General features: G+C 32.2%; 1 protein-coding gene across 1 annotated transcript; it reads left to right on the top strand.

Annotated features, from left to right (window-relative positions):
- The first annotated feature begins 4,861 nt into the window (after positions 1-4,861).
- VHA-A (vacuolar ATP synthase subunit A) lies at positions 4,862-10,901 on the top strand. Its single transcript, XM_039043509.2, has 19 exons — positions 4,862-5,225; positions 5,795-5,921; positions 6,150-6,205; positions 6,287-6,343; positions 6,434-6,545; positions 6,694-6,731; positions 6,829-6,930; positions 7,021-7,077; positions 7,172-7,243; positions 7,350-7,451; positions 7,537-7,732; positions 8,184-8,290; positions 9,051-9,245; positions 9,356-9,442; positions 9,538-9,642; positions 9,749-9,846; positions 9,958-10,036; positions 10,137-10,225; positions 10,530-10,901. The coding sequence occupies exons 1-19, from the start codon at positions 5,148-5,150 to the stop codon at positions 10,642-10,644; spliced, it is 1,872 nt and encodes a 623-aa protein (XP_038899437.1). The 5' UTR covers positions 4,862-5,147; the 3' UTR covers positions 10,645-10,901.
- The last annotated feature ends 2,564 nt before the right edge of the window (positions 10,902-13,465 follow it).

Here is a 13,465-nt window from a genome sequence, read left to right as displayed (position 1 = left end):
GTAACTAGTCTTACTTTATATATTGTGACCTAATTATTTTCATTTCTTTTCTTTACAAATACCCATTTGTATCCCATAGGTTTAACACTTTCTGGTGTTCGGACTATTGGTCCAAAAACCTGATGTTTAGAAAGTGAGTTTAATTCTATCTCGATTGCTTCTTCAAACTGAAGCCAATATTTTCAATGTTGACATTCTTCAACAGATTTTGGTTCATGATCCTCATTTTCAGATATAACATCAAGAGCAACATTATATGCAAAAATGTTGTCAATAATTATATTAGTTCGATTCCATCTTTTTCCTATTGTGACATAGTTTATTGAAATTTCATTATTATCTTTAGGTGTTTCACCTTCCTCACTAGTTATGTCAATAATTTCTTTATGAGTATTTACATCCTCAACCAAGTCTTTTTCACTATTAATTATTTTTTATTTTCGAGGATTTTTATCTTTGGGATCCAATAGTCTACCACGCTTCTGACGTGTTCCAGACTCATTAGTGATAACTTGTTGTGTTGGGATATCAATTTTGTATGGAATGTAGCTGATATATATGACTTAGTTACTTTTTTTGCATCTATAAATGCGTCTGGTAATTGATTTGCTATATTTTGCAAATGAATTCTTTTTTGAACTCCAAGTTCACATTGATTTGTACGTGGATCTAAATGAGACAATAACGATACATTCCATGTAATTTCTTTTTCCAGCTTCTTAATTCCTCCCCCTAATATTGGAAATTTTGTCTAATTAAAATGATAATCAACAAATTGTGCAGTAAATACATCACCCCTCAAAGGCTCAAGATATTTAATAACCAATGGGGAATCATATCCAACATATATTCCTAGCCTCATTTGAGGACCCATCTTAGTGCGTTGTGGTGGAGTAATTGGAACATATATTACAGTGACGTTGCATGCAAAATAACATGCCCCCATGTAGATGAAGGAAGCTTAGCTCTCATAAGTAATGGTCTTGCAATTAATTACAAACGTTTTATAAATGATTCTGCTAAACATTTGTGTATGAACATGAGCTACGGGATGCTCAACACTTATCCCAATTGACATATAATAATTATTAAAAGTTTGAGATGTAAATTCACCATTATCAAGATGAATGATTTTAATTGTATACTCAGAAAATTGTGCTCTTAACATGATTATTTGAGCAAGTAATCTTGCAAATGCAAGATTTCAACTTGATAATAAGCATACGTGTGACCATCTGCTGGATGCATCTATTAATACCATAAAATATCTAAATGGTCCACTTGGTGGGTTAATGGGTCCACATATATCACCATGAATTTGTTCTAAAAATGCAGGTGATTCAATCCCCACTTTAGCTGGTGATAGTCTAATTATCAATTTTTCCTTGAGAGTAAGCATCACATGATAATTCATTAGATTGAAGAATCCTCTGGTACTTCAATGAGTGTCCATTTGAATTATCAATAATTCTCCTTATCATTATAGATCCTGGATGACCCAATCAGTCGTGCAAAATTGTAAATATGTTTGGATTCATAAACTTCAGGTTCATTGTTGCATATGTTTCAATTACTCGTATATGAGTATAATACAATCTAGAACATAAAGTAGACAACTCTTCCAATATGAGTTTTTCATTTGAGACAATGGATATGATATATAGATATTCCACATTATTCTTACTATCAGTCTCAATATGATAACCATTGCAACATATATCTTTAAAACTTAGAAGTTTTCTCTTTGATTGACTAGAGAACAATGCATTGTCAATTGTAACTTTTATTCCTTTAGGCAAAATAATATTTGTTTTTCTAAAACCTTCGATCAAGTTTGCAGAACCTGATATTGTATTTACTTTTGCTTTCAGCATTGTCAATTTGGAAAAGTATTTTTTATTTGTAAGTATTGTATGTGTAGTTGCACTGTTCGCCAAACATAGATCTTATTTGCTCATTTTTTAAATACCCAACATATGAAAATGATCCACATTTCTTCATTAAAAGAAAATAATTACAATAAGAAAAACAACACTTAAAATATACAAAAGTTACTACAAAAACATGAAGATAGATAAAAGAAAACAACAACATTAAGTTTAGATATTCTCAAAGTCAAAAGAAACAATTGATGTGTCACCAACTGTGCCAATCTTCTCTTCGGGAGATTCAAAGAGGTCTGCCACATTCAAATTTGTCATATGAAATGGGTCAAATATGTCATTATCCTGGTATGCAAAATTTGCTTACACATTTTTCTTTTTTTCTTCATAGAGGCTTGATAGAGATCAACTATTAAGTGTTTCTATGTACAATAGGTACGTGACCAATGCCCAGTCATTCCGCATCGGAAACATTTATTTTCAACACTCTTTGAACTTTTATCTTGTGAAGCTTTTCCTTTGTGATCATCATTTTGTGTGGTCATTTTGAAATTTAAATTATTAGAATGACCACCACGAAAATAATAATCATTTCTTCCTCTGCCACGATTACGACCTCGACTACAATTATTATTAAAATTCACAGCATTTATTTCAGGGAATGGTATTGTTCCGATTGGTCGAGATTCATGATTTTTCATCAATAACTCGTTATTTTATTTGACCACGAGAATACATGAAATTAATTCAGAATGTTATTTAAAATCTTTATCTTGATATTGTTACTGCAAGAGCATATTCGAGACATGAAATATAGAAAATGTCTTCTCTAACATATCAACATCAGTAATTTTCTCTCCGCATAACAAGAATTTTGATCTGATTTTAAATAATGTAGAGTTGTAATCACTTATTGATTTGAAATCTTGTAGCCTCAAGTGCATCCACTCATAACGAGCTTTAGGGAGAATAACTGTTTTTTTTTTTTTTTTTATATAATCATACATTATTTTAAATTTCTCCACAATATACGAGGATCTTTTATTGTAAGATATTCTATTTTCAATCTCTCGTGGACATGATGACGAAGGAAAATCATAGCTTTTGCTTTGTCCTGACTGGATGTCATATTTTATTCTTTAATTGTTTCTCCCAAGTTCATAACATCCAGGTAAAGTTTGGCATTGAGCACCCATGACAAAAAATTATTATCATTAATGTCAGAAAATATTATATTTATATTATAAATTTAATATGTACTAAATATGCAAAATAACATTTAATTTATTAATTATAACGAAGAGAGAAAAACTGACATAAGTTTAGGACCTACCTTTAGCGGAGAAAATGACAGGAACTCGTGCTAATAACGTGATATGAAAATTAAGAAGCACAACGGGAATACAAATATGAAAAATATAATATACTAATAATAAATAAATAAAACTAAAATTATAAAATAAAATAACTAAAACATAAATTAAACAAAATCATGAAATTGGATAATATGGAAATTAGTGGAAGTGAAATTCTCACAAATGTAGGTATGTTCTTAAGATCTACCAAATGCCACTAGTCAAACTGACAATACATGGACATTAAACATGAATAACTACATGCCACATGGACAACATGAATGGTGACACATGACCTTTGGGATGTTAAGCAACGAACATCTATTTTCTATTATAATATTCATAATATTAACAATTAATTATTAAAAAAAAATATCTTTTTAGTCCTTAGATGTTGAATCTAGTTTCTTATTTGGTCATTTCAAAATGTTATATTTTTAATTAGTTTTGAGTTTGATTCCAATGTAATACTTTTGAATTTTGAGTTTTGTTTCAATTTGGTCTCTAAATTTCAAGATTTATACTTTCAACCTCAAATTTGTACTAAATATTCATTTTCAGTCGTTAGCGTTAATGCATATTAATTAATTTAAAGGAACTATAATGAATTAAGTTTTACAATTTTACATCATAATTATTTTAAATTAATTAATAGACATTATTGCCATAAATTAAATCTCAACAGTAAAATGTAACATTTTGAAATATAGAGACTAAATAGAAAGTAGGTTTAAAACCACATTTAATCCCCAAACTTTCATAGAAGCAACAATTTAGTTCCTTAACTTTGGTTTGTAACGATTTAGTCTATGTATTTTTATTTTTATTTGTAACAATTTAGTCTTTAATCTTTGCCATGTAACATTTTATCCCTTATACTTTAAAGTTTGTAATAATTTAGTTTTTATTGTAGAAATTAGTGTAAAGTTCATTGAGATTCTTTTTTGTATAAATATTCTTATATACTAAAGTTCATTGCTATAAAATTGAAAAAAATAAAACTAAATTGTTATCAATCAAGAGTACAAGGAAAAAATTATTATATACTAAAGTTCATAAACTAAATTGTTACAAAATTGAAAAAAATATAACTAAATTGTTATGAATCAAATTTTAATAAATAAGACCTCCTTAGGTAATCATTTGGTTTTTGGTTTTTGTTGTTTAAAATTAAGCATATTTCATCCACATTTTTTACAATGATTTGCATATTTATTAAGTACAATGGTTGAATTCTCAGCCAAATTCAAAAAATAAAAACAATTTTTTTAGTTCTCAAAATTTGGCTTGGTTTTTTAAACTATTAGTGAAAATTTGATATCAAATGAAAAAATTTGAAAATGAAATTAGTATTCGTATATATATATATATTTTAATAAAAGGGTTATTTTTATGAAATTTAGGGGCAAAAATATTTTGTAACGGAGAAAAAAAAGTAAGTTTTAAAAAGAGAGAGAAAGATCGGGTCGGGCGGGCGGGTGGAGAAACTCGTGCGATATGCATATCCAATCCAAGTGGAGAACGGGCAGCCACGTCGGTGACCGCAAAACAGAATCTCACGGGTTGTGATCCGTCTCAACGCTGGCAATGTCAAATAAGAAGTTTTTTATACCTCACCATCTTAGCATGCACCCTCCCCCACTGAATCATCGCCGATCCATTCCAATATCATAATTCATTCATAAGCGATTCTCAATACCAACAATTCCTACTCTCCTTTGTACACACTCTCTTCTCCCTCCCTCCATCTCTGCCCTGCTCGCTCGCTCGCTCGCTCGCGATCTCCGTCTCCATCTCCAGCTCGATCGGGACTTCAGGGTTTTGATCGATTTTTGTTTCTTTATTTTGATCCTTCCTGTCTCCTGCTAACAATTCGATCTGCTTTCTTTCCGATCAATTCTCTTCCACAATGCCGTCCGTCTATGGAGCTCGTTTGACCACTTTTGAAGACTCTGAGAAGGAAAGCGAGTATGGATATGTTCGGAAGGTCCGTCTCAACTTCTCGATCTGTTCATCTTCAGTTCTTCTTTGTTAATTTTGACTGCTTTGATTGTTTTCTTGATCATATTACATGTGAATCAATTAGCATAACTTGATTTTATATGCATTCTCCCTATACTTCAGATGCCAATCCATGTTTTGTTTTTCGCTACTTCACTTCCCGTCTCGATGTGCAATTTTTGTCGTTTCGTTTTGTTCAGATTTGTATTTGATTTTATTTTATGGATCCGGTTTTCTAATCTTAATTTAACTGCACTGGGATTACGTTGAGTGATTTCATCGTTTTTGTTGGATGTTGCAAAGTGAATATTACCGGGTCCATGTCCTCATTATCTAGTTCTACAAGTTGATTTGTTTTTCTTTCTCTGATATTATTAATGTTTGCACAGTACGAAAAGAAATAAATTATGATCACTGCGATTTTGGTTAGTTCTGTGCTCGTAGATGCATCGTGTTTCATTTCTTTATCTGGTTTATCTTATATGTAAATTTTTTAAATTTTTGTTTGATTCTGATTTCAATTTCACGAATGGTGAACTCGTATGTCATTCCCAGGTATCTGGACCAGTCGTCGTGGCAGATGGCATGGGAGGTGCAGCCATGTATGAATTGGTTCGTGTTGGTCATGATAATCTGATTGGTGAAATCATTAGGCTAGAAGGAGATTCTGCCACTATTCAGGGTATGCTACATGACCATAGGGACAATATATCTCTACTAACTTGATCCCCATTTTTAATAAGTTCAAAGGTCCATTGGCACACTTTCTTCCTACTTGACCAATATGTTAACAAGCTATCGGAAGAACATCCCTCAATTTCATCGTTCCATTGTTATTATATTATATCGTTGATGTTAAATGCTACAAGCCTCGGTAAATTGATTAGACCTTTCCTATTTTATTTTGAAGTTTATGAGGAAACAGCTGGTTTGATGGTGAATGACCCTGTTTTACGTACTCATAAAGTAAGCATTCCTTCTTATAGTTATTCTATTTATCCCTTCAGTTCTTGAATCTTTATGAATTAATGGGGTGTGAACTATCAGCCTTTGTCAGTGGAGTTAGGACCTGGAATACTGGGAAATATATTTGATGGCATTCAGGTTTGTGTCACTTCACGTCATGTTGTATTTAGATTTCTACTATCCACTTATTCTTGATTTCTTCTTTTAACTTAAATTTTGAGAATGTAGAGGCCATTGAAAACAATTGCAAAGAGATCAGGAGATGTCTACATTCCTCGTGGTGTCGCTGTCCCGGCACTGGACAAAGACACACCTTGGGATTTTCAACCCAAAAAACTAGGTATGTTATGATCGTACAATTTGTTTTATGCAGATGTGTTTGATCATCAAAAACATCATATCAATGAAATTGTTATCGTTTCCTATAAAAAATGATATTGGTCAGATTGCAATAAATTTGTATCTCACAAAAAGGAAAAAAATTTCAGGTGAGGGCGACTTATTGACAGGTGGAGACTTGTATGCAGTAAGTTCTGCTATCTTTGTTCATTAATATCCCTTGAAATGACAATGTTAAAGTTGCTCCTAAGTTCTATTCTAATATAGATAGTTCTTTTATTCAGACTGTCTTTGAGAATAGTCTAATGGAGCACCATATTGCACTTCCTCCTGATGCTATGGGGAAAATTACCTATATTGCATCACCTGGCCAATATTCATTGAAGGTTCTAAATCTTTTTTTATCTTTTTCATTTTCATTATCTGTTCATTCACCATAGATGCTTATTTCTGATCCAAAAGCTTATTCTTCACAGGATACTGTTTTAGAGCTCGAGTTTCAAGGAGTTAAAAAGCAATTTACCATGCTTCAGGTTTCCAACTAATGTCTTATTTTCGATTCCTTCACATTTTTATAATTCGATAAGTTCTCATGTTTGTCTGTGTATCTTGTCTATCCATGTGTAGACTTGGCCTGTGCGTACTCCTAGACCAGTTGCGTCAAAGCTTGCAGCTGATACCCCTCTTTTGACTGGGCAGGTGAATAAGATATTTGGTTGCTTTACCATTATTTGTTTTCCTTGTAGACACTGTGTTTTTCTAATAACTTATTTATTATATTTATGTATTTGATTTTCATGTGCAGCGTGTTCTTGATGCACTCTTCCCTTCTGTTCTTGGTGGAACATGTGCCATTCCTGGAGCATTTGGTTGTGGAAAAACAGTCATTAGTCAAGCTCTCTCTAAAGTAAGTTATTTGTCTTATATGTGAGGGTTTGACATGATCTTTTCTGGTGTTTAAAATTACTATTGTTGTGGAATTTTTCATGCAGTATTCAAATTCCGACACCGTGGTGTATGTTGGTTGTGGAGAGAGAGGAAATGAAATGGCTGAAGTTCTCATGGATTTTCCTCAATTGACAATGACATTGCCTGATGGGCGTGAAGAATCTGTCATGAAGCGTACCACTCTTGTGGCTAACACTTCCAATATGCCGGTGGCTGCTCGTGAAGCTTCAATTTATACTGGTAAAATTGTGCTTTTTCTTGAAAAAGGATCAAACATTCCTCTTTTCCCATCGATTTCTGCAAGTTAACCACAATTATTGACTCTGATCTACTTGGTACAATTTTCCTGCATTGGTCCTTATTGTCCTTGACACTGCTATTACGAAGAATCTTGATTGTCATTTTATTATAATTTATAAAAAAAATCATTTATATTTTATGTTGACACAATATTGTATTTCCTGTTATGTTCTTTTGAACTCATTCTTTGAGATTTGTGGCAGACAAATTTATTGCATTAAGTACATCATGTAAATAGTTATATGCTCTTTCAAATGATATGTACATTGATTTTTTCATTGTATGTTTATTCTATCCCTTTTGCATTTGCTTCTTTCAAGTTTTGTGGAGCCTGGTTGACATATTTTTATGGTATCGATATCTACCATATATAATGTATAAATGTGTGCAGGAATTACTTTGGCCGAATACTTCAGAGATATGGGATACAATGTAAGCATGATGGCAGATTCAACATCTCGATGGGCAGAAGCACTTCGGGAAATATCTGGACGACTGGTAAATATCTGGAGCTTGTTCTCTTCAACGTCCATCTTCTCATAAGTAGCAACTAGAACTTCCTAACTTCCAGCCTTTTTAATCTCAATATTATTTTTATTCAAGTAACAAGGACCAATGTGTGGTATAATTGATATATGTACACTTATTTCTATGATTATTTGTGCTTTAGTATTTCCTTGTTAAATCAGAATAGTTACGTTGAATTACAAAGTAAACGACCAAATAAGACATGACATCTAATGGAAACTGAAACCATAAAAGCAAATTGTGAATCCAATAAGATTCAATGTCTCAAACCAAAGAAGAAAATTGCATATCCAATAAGATCCGTTGTCTAGTATTAAGGCATGTAAAGGGAATAAAAAGGTAGATAAACAATGTTCCAAATGAATCAATGTCTTCAAATAGCAAAAGAAAACTCAGGATCATCATATCCATTCAATTATTTATATTTAACTGGATGTTTCTCATCTCCTTCAGTTTCTATTCTGCTATATGCAACCAGACTACACTTTGCTCACATTGCCTCTGAAATTATTGAGACAATCTTATACTGTAGTTAAGCATCATCTAGATGTCTGTATGCAGTTGTTTGTATGTTTTTTATATCCAGCATTATAGGGTCAGCGGTCCTCAGCTAGGTTTCCTGGCTTGAAGTTGTGTCTCACGGGATGCCAGTGTACATGTCTTAGGAAAGTGTTATTGTATTGTGTTCCTTGTCTTATAATTGTTGGACTTGTCTTTGCTTATTTCTCAGGCAGAAATGCCAGCAGATAGTGGATATCCTGCCTACCTAGCTGCACGTTTAGCCTCTTTCTATGAGCGTGCTGGTAAAGTGAAATGTCTTGGTGGGCCAGAACGAACTGGCAGTGTTACCATTGTTGGTGCAGTTTCTCCACCTGGAGGAGATTTCTCTGATCCAGTGACATCTGCTACCCTCAGTATTGTCCAGGTGAACTTTTCGCAAGACTATTCTAATCTGGTTCTTTTAATTTTATTGGAGGTGTCTCCAATCAATGTTTTATTATCTGTGATTATTATAACTATTTAAATTCTTTGCAGGTTTTCTGGGGTCTAGATAAGAAGCTTGCCCAGAGGAAGCACTTCCCTTCTGTGAACTGGCTAATTTCATACTCAAAATACTCTTCTGTATGTTAGCAGAGCTCTGAATAGTGTGTTTGCCTTTTTGTATCTTTCACAGACAAGTGCACTGAGTAATGGATCTCTTTACACCTTTATTTTAGGCATTGGAGTCTTTCTACGAGAAGTTTGATCCAGATTTTATTAACATCAGGACGAAGGCCCGTGAAGTTCTTCAGAGGGAAGATGACCTCAATGAAATTGTCCAAGTATGTCTGTTGATACTATTCCAGTCAATTTCATTATTTATAACAAAAACACTAGATTATTTAAATGGGCGTCATGGAATCTTTTCTGATTTCTGAATTGTGGCAGCTTGTAGGGAAGGATGCCTTGGCCGAAGGAGATAAGATTACCTTAGAGACTGCAAAGCTTTTGAGGGAGGACTATCTTGCTCAGAATGCATTTACTCCGTAAGTCTTAGCTACATCTTTGTTCTGGTCCCTTCAGTCCAATCCATGGTAGGTAGGGAAAAACATTTTTCTAAATTTTATGTATAAAAATTATCGCTGTGGGTGTGACAGGTATGATAAATTCTGCCCCTTCTACAAGTCGGTCTGGATGATGCGTAATATCATTCATTTCTACAATTTGGCTAATCAGGTAGTTAGTTACTTCTTAACCAAACTGTCCTTGTTTAAATATGATGTAGCTGTAGGGTAGGGCTTGCGTGTTCATAACTTTAGTTGGATATTGTTTGCAGGCAGTAGAGAGGGGAGCGGGTATGGATGGCCAAAAGATAACATACAGTTTGATTAAGCATCGGTTGGGAGATCTGTTCTATCGCCTGGTGTAAGTGAAAAAACTATAATACAATGCAATTCAATGTTTGTTATTCTTTTTCTTAGCTAAGAAACATTTCATTGAATAAATGAACTAAAGGAATAAATACTATAGAGCACCTAAAGATGATTAAATAAAAGATTTCTAATTGGAAACTAAATGAGAAAGACTAAAATTCTTAAAAAGGTTGGTTTTGTGCCAATATAAACCAGTAACAATAACAATGCAATGTTGATTGTTTGTGAATATGAATTGCGCGCGATTTGGTTGGATGGAGGTTATGTTGTGATAAATTTTTTTGGGGATTTTGCAGGTCTCAGAAGTTTGAGGATCCGGCTGAAGGAGAAGCAGCTCTGATTGAAAAATTTAAAAAGCTACATGAAGATCTGACAAATGGTTTCCGTGCTCTCGAGGACGAAACACGGTAGATGTAAAAGATTTGCCGACTTTGTGCCATGTCTTGGTGTTTTTTCCTCTGATTTTGTAGAATATTATGATGATGTATTATGTTGGTTTGGGTTGCAGTCGCAACTTTTGGTTAGCTATTATTTAATAATGTGTATTATTTTCCCCCTCAAGCTTTCCGGGTTCGTATTTGGCGTTCAGGACTGAGATTCTTATATTCCCTTATTTAATCTTACAATATCTGTGCAATAAGATGGATCCGAGTTTGTTTTTGGCCGTTTCTTTTGTCTAATAACCTTTATGTTTTAGTTTAGTAGTTCCTTCATCTTTCTCCCCGTAGATAGAGACAGAAATGAAAGTAATATGAAAGTAAAAGACAAATGAAAGTAATATGAAATTGGGAAGATGAATTTCCGTTCTCTTTGTTTTTGTTTTTATGGTAGAAACTAGGGTGGGATCAATTCCCTATCGTAAGAGAATTGAATTCTCTTTTCCACACTTTTAAAGAAAATATGCTCTCCGTCTTCAATTATACCATTAGATAAATTAAAGTAATGTTTCCAGGTGTGCGTGTCCCCAGCTATGTAAATTTCTCTTGCCCTTTTTATGGTAGGCTTCTAGATTATTACTATTATTATTTAATATATGTGATGTAAAACCAAAAATTTAATATTTTGAATCAATGAATCTCTCCTCAAAATGAGGGAAGAGATTTTATTTATAGAGAAAGATTAAGTTTGTTCAAAACTAACAAACTAACTAAAGCTAATTAAAGAAGTAAACCTCCTAGTTACATCAAATCCTAACAAACTAACTATAGTTAAAGTCAAAACTCAAATCTTAATAAATTAACTATAGTTAAAGTCAAAACTAACGAACTACGGACTAATCTAATTCATTTAGATCAAACTTTAGGGATAAAATGGTTTGAAACACACAGACCCAAATGCTGTCTAAGCTAAACTTCATGAATAAAAATGTATTTTTCCTATTTACAACTATACTATTAATTTTAGTTTTAAAAATGTCTAAATAGCCTTTGAATTTTAGATCTCTTTTAGTAATCATTTGGTTCTTTTTATTTTTTTATTTAAATTAAGTCTATAGACATTACTTGTATTTCTAAATTTCTTCCTTATCTATTTTTTATCAATGGTTTAAAAAATCAAACTAAAATTTAAAAACTAAAAAAGGTAAATTTTATTTATTTTTTTGTTTTTTGAATTTGATTAAGAACTCGATCATTGTACTTGATAAAAATGTACTCGATTAAGAAATTGAGAGGAAATAGACTTAATTTTTAAAAATAAAAAACAAAAAAGAGAAATGAAACGAGGCCTTAATTTAATTTAATTTTTTTTGCATGTTTTAGACATTTAAGTATGTATGTATGTATGTATATATGTATCTTTAAATACTTAGAATTTATGATCAAATAGTTACCAAGTTGATAAACTTTAAAAAATGTATTTTGGCGAGTAATTAGTACTCTTTCGTCTCCTTCATCTATTTAATTAAAACTCCTCATCTTCTCTCATCTCTTTCTTTCACCCTATTTTCAAAGATATAAAGTTGAGATTTGTCCACACAACCAGAAAATAAAGTTGAGGCTTGTCCACATGACCAATTTTTATTTATGAAGTATGATAGTTGCTTGTGATACGTGAGTTCTTTAAAGGCACTAATCGTATTGGAATATGCATCACAAAATAAGCAACTTAATTATTCAACCAAATGTACTAAAAAAAAAAAAAACTATTCAACCAATTTGTTGAAGAAGGATGCTAGGGTGGAAGTTGTGATTTAATTAGGATGGGTGAATGAGAAAGAAGGATAGGCTCTTAATTTGGTAAATAGCCAAGCAGGAGACAAACTAGTGATACATGGAATTAAACCAACCAAAAATGAGGTGATGATAAGTTGCATTAATTGCACATGGAGAAAACCAAATTCCACAATTTATTTATTATATTGTTAACACAACCGTTATAGAGATGTGAGAACAAACTTTTGATCTCAAAGGAATGTATATATGATTATTTATTTTAAAATAGAACCTGGATCGTTGGAATCTTTTTAGGTTTCATATTCTCAATTGTATACATAATTTTTTCTTTTACGTCAAAAATAAATATACGAAGATTTGAACTTCGATTTCAAATGAATAAATCTATACTAGTTAGGACTATGGTCAGTCTTCCAAAGAAACGTATATACATGATTTAACATAATTTGTAGCAAGTCAATAATTGGACCACTAGTATATTTTATACTCAGATTGAAAAGTGTCCTTTGCATCATTTAGGAGATGTTTGATAAATGGGTATAAGTTATTGAGTTGGGTGGGTATTTATTATCCATTGGGTTATTAAAACCCTTTTTTACCCACTCAAAACTCCCATTTTTATCCCCTCAAAACTAACCCTAAAAATCAATATACTTTCATTAACCTATGGGTTATTAAAACCTATTTTTTATCCACTCAAAACTCCCATTTTTTATCCCTCAAAACTAACCCTAAAAATCAATATATTTTCATTTCTTTCTCTCTTCTTTGGGTTTTTTTCGATGTTTTTTCTTCCCTACTTCCGCTGCCAAAGCCTTACTTACTAGACGTCATAGGGGGAGAGAGAGAGAAAGTCCTCCTTCTCACTCGACTTGCGCGAGTCACATCTTTGCTGTTTGGATCCAGATCTGATTTTTTTTTTATTATTTTATTTTTTTTTATTTTTATTATTATCTTCAAACCTTTGGATTCTATTTTCATTTCTTTCTCTCTTCTCTCATCTTTACTGTTTAGATCCCCAAATATACTATTCATATTATATAAAAATAAACGGTATG

Source organism: Benincasa hispida, chromosome 9 (assembly GCF_027475165.1).
Source record: "Benincasa hispida cultivar pf3 chromosome 9, pf3_genome.v1.1, whole genome shotgun sequence".
Classification (NCBI taxonomy): Eukaryota; Viridiplantae; Streptophyta; class Magnoliopsida; order Cucurbitales; family Cucurbitaceae; genus Benincasa; species Benincasa hispida.
The sequence above is the reverse complement of the archived record's forward strand: the minus strand, read 5'-3'. Positions and strand labels throughout refer to the sequence as shown.